Here is a 6,019-nt window from a genome sequence, read left to right on the forward strand (position 1 = left end):
GGCATCGCCATGGTGATGACAGTGACGGGAAAGCGGGCTGGGGTGGGGTGGCTCTTTGGGGAGTTAGGTTAAACCTTTGGGCTTGGTGGTAATCAGTGATGAAACCTGTAGACAAAAACTAAGCCGAGCCTAATGGAGCTCATCAGTTTGAATGACCATGCATTAACGTGATGATGGCACACACTCACTAAAACAAACATGTATGGAACACGCGTAAGTACTTGTGACACTCGACAGGCTTACACTGCAGATGCATCCAGTCGATTGAATCCTGTCAATGGAATTCAATCCTTTAATAGCTGCGACATGTCGAGTGGACGTTAAACAAAAATATTTATGTGCTACATGTTCAAATCCTTCCTCAGATACTTGAGATTGTTATCACGATGGCCGAGGAGATCGCACAATGCTCATTACGACTCTGAAGAGATCTCTGGCTCAAATAGAAAACCAATGGTGGATCACTTGAATCCTTCGCTCTGTGGAAGAGGAGTGGAGAGGATGGGAGGAGAGGCTGCGGGGAGGGGTGGAGGGAGGCAGAGGGCAGGTCTGGTCGGGGACCAGATGTCCTCCCAGTGGGGGAGGAACGATGAGGTGAGGATGGAAGGAAGGAGGGAGGTATATAGGAAGAGGGGGGTTCACAGCAGTTGCCGTGCCTGTTGTATACATAATGTTCATAATGTAGAACATGCTTATAAATCACACTTTCATGGCACAGCCAACAGATAGGGTGCCGTATATATTTAATGCACTGTTAACATTGTGTCTGTATGTCACAATGCAAAGCTCAGACATTTAAACTGCATCACTTCCCTTAATGACATAAAGGCGCGGCTTCACCTTTGAACAACCAGCAATCAGTCATTGAAATCCCACAGGCACCTGCTTTACATCCACATACTGTAATGACACTTGGCTAGTTTGAATTTTAGATGGGAGTCTCCACATACACTCTCCTCCTCCTCCTCCTCCTCCTCATCGCCTGAGTTTACACGAGTGATTAGACCTCAGATGTAGACGAACTAGTGGCCTTGTTCTCTCGCCCACACAAACATCAGCATCTCTGCCTCTCTTTACACCTGTGCCACCACACAGTTATATAATACACTTTTACTTACATGCCGTTATACAAGCAAGTTTGCTTTTGTATTAAAAATTCTCAGGCATGTATGCAAATGAAATTAAAAACTAAAAAAAAAACACATCATATCCTCTCTGTGTGAATCAACCTACATCCACTGCCCTTTGGAACAAGCCGCTGGAATCTGCAGGACCTGCACACGTCCATACCAAACAGCTGTTTAGCATAAAGGTTTATAACTACAATCCCAGAGGATAAAGAGAACACCTAATTACTCCATCACTCAGTTGCCTTGTCAATGCCTTCACGATCAGATGAAGTGCCGTACTAACTAAAGCTCTGTATTCGCTAGAGCGGACACTTTGCTGCATCCTTCTCATCTGCATAGAAACTCGCTGACCGTTCTGCATAGGCGGCGCACAGATTTCCACACAATAGGGTGGTCTGAAAATAGGAGGAGAGTGAAAATGGGGCACCGGGTTAATTAATCCAACTTACACACAAAGACAAGAATATCACTTAAAGGCACAGTCAGTTTGGATGTGGGCAGCTTTATTAACACAGCCACTGTGGAAGTGTCAAATATTTTTATTACATGTACAAACGACCTGCGCTGCTGGAACAATGCGTCATTTAATAGACAGACAACTGAACTACAGAGCAGCCTGCAGAGGCCATAATGCACAACAAATACACAGCTTGTGATGACTACTACTGTGTATGATAACTGAATGTTTGCTGGATGGACTTCAGGGTCAAGTCCCTGAACTGATCGTGTAACTCCACAGCAGCATAACGAGGCTTTGCATTTTTCAGGGACATAAAAATTGATTTCTTCTAAAGTCAGTTTCATCTCATCGACCCACGTCACTAAAGTTAAATGACTTTACTTTCCTTATATAACTTTTTATGTTTGTCCTTGTCTCTTGATGGGTTTCTCGGGGCATAAACGCCTTGACTAAGATGTCCATCATCTGTAGGTGTAAGCTCTCTCCCAGCTCCACCCACTCAGGAGGAAATGGTGTTTACAGAGGTCAGACAAAGACTGAAGGCAGCCACAATCACACAAACACACAAACACTCAATCACTAAATCACACAAATATACAAAGACATCCAAACCCTTTGGTTATATATAATTCAGATTGGAGAGAATATAAACTGTATGGAACAGACAGTAATCCTGCAGTTTTACATTATTCAACAGTACATGTGATGACTATATGATTGCATAGGCGGGATTTTTGGGATGAATAAAAAATAAAAAAGGAAAACAGAGGTATTGTCTTTATGTTTATACAGTTATGCTGTCACCAGACTTATTCTTTTGCTTCTTATTCTTATAGAAATCAATGCATTTCTTTCAAAGATATGGAATCTATGAATCTTTCCTGTTCACAGAAATCAGTTAATTGGGTAATAATGTAATCAAGTATCCTTAAACATAAGAAAAAACTTAAATACAAATACAAAAATTCTAAATAGGATTCTAAAAATAATGCAATCATCTGCTCTTGAGGGCATTTTAGGATTTAAAGTGCCTCTATTGAAAGTTGCTGGTTTAGATATATTGTTTAAATACTTTCATTTTAAATCTTTATTGTTACTTAAAGATCATTATATCTATTCAAACTCAGTAACATTGGTACACGCAGATGACAGAGAAAATCTACCATCATCCATCTCAGGTCAGTGAGTGCCGAGGCAAAATCTGGAGGTGTAAAATGGCTGGTATGGTCATGCATCTGTCCCTGTCTCACTGAGCGGCAGTCTGTCCATACAACGACTCAAGAAAAGCTGTGCATGTGAGTTGATTACCAACTACAGTAACAATGATACTGTACAGTTGTCCTCTTCCCAGTGTGCTCACCACATATCTGACATCTCTTTCATTGTTTTTCACTGGAGTTGTTTTGCCTGAGGATGTTTTTATTACACACTGATGACAGCATCATTCATGTCAAGCTGGAAAGATCCAAATGTCTGCTGCAGCGATTATGCAACTTAACAGTCATATTCGGGGCATGTTTCCAAAATAAAACCAGCGCAGTGAGCTTGTGTTGGGTCTGGGATGTGGGTTGCTGAGGTTGAAGAGAACGGGCTCTTTGTCTATAATTCATAGAGCTAAATGGAACAGAGCAGCCTCTCCTGTCACTGCATGTCTTCACTGAAGCTCTTAACGTAGAGCCAGTGAGAAGTGGGGTGTGAAAATAAAATACTCCTCAAGTACTGTACAGCACCCAACAAAGAGCATGTGTGCACACAAAGACCTAAATACACAGATATCACAATATTACCTGTCAGACTTGCAGGTTGAATTCAAGAGACAATTATTTCCGTTAAACCGTGCAAATATGAATAATTACATTTTTATTTTAAAAAAACATTAAATATTATGTCTACAATCTGTTTCCTCTTGCTAAAACCGTTTCATAATTAGGGATAGGAATCTGAATTATTGCAGCAATGAATAATTGATGTCTGGGAGATTACCATTGTGTCCAGTTAGATTGTTGAAAATAAATAAAAGGATAATTGAAAGACTTGGATTTTTTGTGGTAATTGCAGCTATGGATAATTAACAAAACCCCCACCCCCTCTTGTTTTATGTATAACACCTATATTAGTTATATGAGGGGGGGAAGGGAGAAAAAAATCAAAACATGGGGAAAAATGAAATCAAGGTTTGAAATATTTGCTTTATAAATGAACATGAAAAATAAACACAGCAAAGGAAATAATTTAGTTTAAAAAACATTGAGACTGTAAATTGTTAAATTATAGGATTAAAAATATTGTTTTTTTTCAGCATGAAAAGCATCGAATTGTTCAGCAAACTCTTCATTATGTTCACATCTAGATGTTGTAAACTCGGTAAACAACAATAATAAACACAGTGGCTCCCTGTGGCTCTTAACAGCCGCAGTCAATTTGCCCTCCATAAACAATAGGGCTTCCCTTATGTTTCCCGTCGTTCATTGCTCTCAGGAGAAGGATTTACTCAAACTAAAGACATATTTATTCATAAAGCTTCTCTCCATTGATATTCACTCTTCTACTTCCCTGTCATACTCTCCAAGTAAATGTGGTGTATTTGTGTGAGTTTCCTCCGCATGTCCACGCTGCTTTTATTTCCAATCCAAGATAAATGTCACTTTACCTCATACTGGAGATATTGTTTCCTCCACTCGGGAGTGATGTGGGAAGAAAGATGCTCCGCGAATTTCATTTTGCCGGAGCAGCTGTCCCCCTCTTCGAACCTTAAAATCCTCAGCTTCTGTCCCCGTCGACGCGACTTTCTGTTTTAGTGTGAATGTCAGTGAACTTGCTGCAGCTCCACATGCGGCGCGTCAGCCCGGCGCACTCCGCTCCGCTCACTCCACTTCTGGCTCGTCCCGGTCGGTGCGCTCCGAGCGGATCCCGTCCCACATACTACTTCACGGGAGGGACCGCGGTGACAGCAGCCCCTCTGTCTGGGTTAGTTTGTTTTTTTATAAAACAGGTGGTCGCGTGTGACGGAGCCGGGGAAAGAGGCTCAGTCAGTGACTTTGCTCCGTTCCTTCCTGGGCAGGTCTGGGGACAGTGCGGTCCGCCATCGCGTTGAGCCACGGGCAACGTGGTTGCGTCAGCAGAGCGCGCAGGGGCACCGGGCGTGGATGGGACCTCCTGTCAAAGTGCTGGCAGCGTGGTCAATTACCCCCCTCACCCTTTACTCACCCTCCTCACCCCTTACTCAATTCTTCCTTCACACACCTCACCCCTTACACAAACCAGCCCCCCACGTGCTGTTGCACGTTGTTGTTGTTGAGTATCTGAATGAAAGAGCGGATAAAGTTAAACCTTATAATCATTTACATACCTTGATAAAAATCATCTAATGTCTACAAACATGCTTTTTTTAAATCACTCTTCTCATCTCTTTGTCTTTTCTCTTCCACCAATTCAAATAATTAGAGTTAAGCATATTTTTCACAGGATTATCTCCACATTTCCACATTATAGACGATATCTGGAACTGGGACAGCGAATGATGCTACTGGTAAACATAGTTTAATGAAGAGGCCTTCGTGCTCTCAGAAAGTACATCGTTTCAATATTACAGGATAATAGGCTGCCATTACTTACAATATTCTGTAGGTGTGTTGTCCAGTATGCACTGATTTATGGAAAATGTAATAACAACGAATCCAATAGTGTTTCAATGTGCAACACAAATGTTCGTCTTTCTGAATATGTTATCGTCTCGTCTGATTTAAATTGTAAATCCAGTTTAGTTTAGTTTTGAATGAATCTCATGAGCGCTGTTTGGGACAGGTGACCAGCAATCATTGTGCATATAGCGGCATCTGCTGGACAAACTAAGCTAATGCATCTTGCTGCCAACGAGACTGGTTCGTCGTATCCAGGCTACGATCTGGTTTACTATGAGTTTACTTCATAACAAGTGTCAACAGAAACTTTCACACTCGGACATCATGTGAACATCGTGTTGATCACAGTAAAAAAGAATAGATCAGGTTTAATGGATTAAAACTGAAACTGGATTTCAATTGAACAGAAAAGTGATTAAACGAGTCGTTGGTCGAAAAAGCTGAAGCTAGTAAATCAAAGGCTGAATTAAATCTTCAAAGCTGCAGAACTCAGAAGACAAAACATGGAGCTAAACCATACTGAGCTCACAATAAAAACAAACAAATAAACAATACACACATCTAGAACACTTAACATGACAAAGTATAACCACAAACAACCAAAAACAACGACACCACAAACATCAAAACTGCACCTGAATAACATATTTCTGCGTAGACTTTCTAAGCTTATTATAATAAACTACTTCAGAGTATGTTCTATTGTTAATGTTAATTGTTTTGTTGCTTCGTGTTTTTTTTTTTACCGGAGAAGAAGCCCGGTCAGTAAATGAATCCGGAACCTTCGT

The 6,019-nt window shown here is 41.1% G+C and overlaps 1 protein-coding gene across 1 annotated transcript in view; it reads right to left on the reverse strand.

Annotated features, from left to right (window-relative positions):
• Positions 1-4,698, reverse strand: part of xpr1a (xenotropic and polytropic retrovirus receptor 1a) — a 66,706-nt gene extending 62,008 nt beyond the window's left edge. The window contains exon 1 of the mRNA XM_020080465.2: positions 4,241-4,698. Within this exon, the coding sequence (XP_019936024.1) occupies positions 4,241-4,309 (69 nt within the window). The 5' untranslated portion in view covers positions 4,310-4,698. The remainder of the gene's footprint in view (positions 1-4,240) is intronic.
• Between the last annotated feature and the right edge of the window lie 1,321 nt (positions 4,699-6,019).

Source organism: Paralichthys olivaceus, chromosome 3, assembly GCF_024713975.1.
Source record: "Paralichthys olivaceus isolate ysfri-2021 chromosome 3, ASM2471397v2, whole genome shotgun sequence".
Taxonomy (NCBI): domain Eukaryota; kingdom Metazoa; phylum Chordata; class Actinopteri; order Pleuronectiformes; family Paralichthyidae; genus Paralichthys; species Paralichthys olivaceus.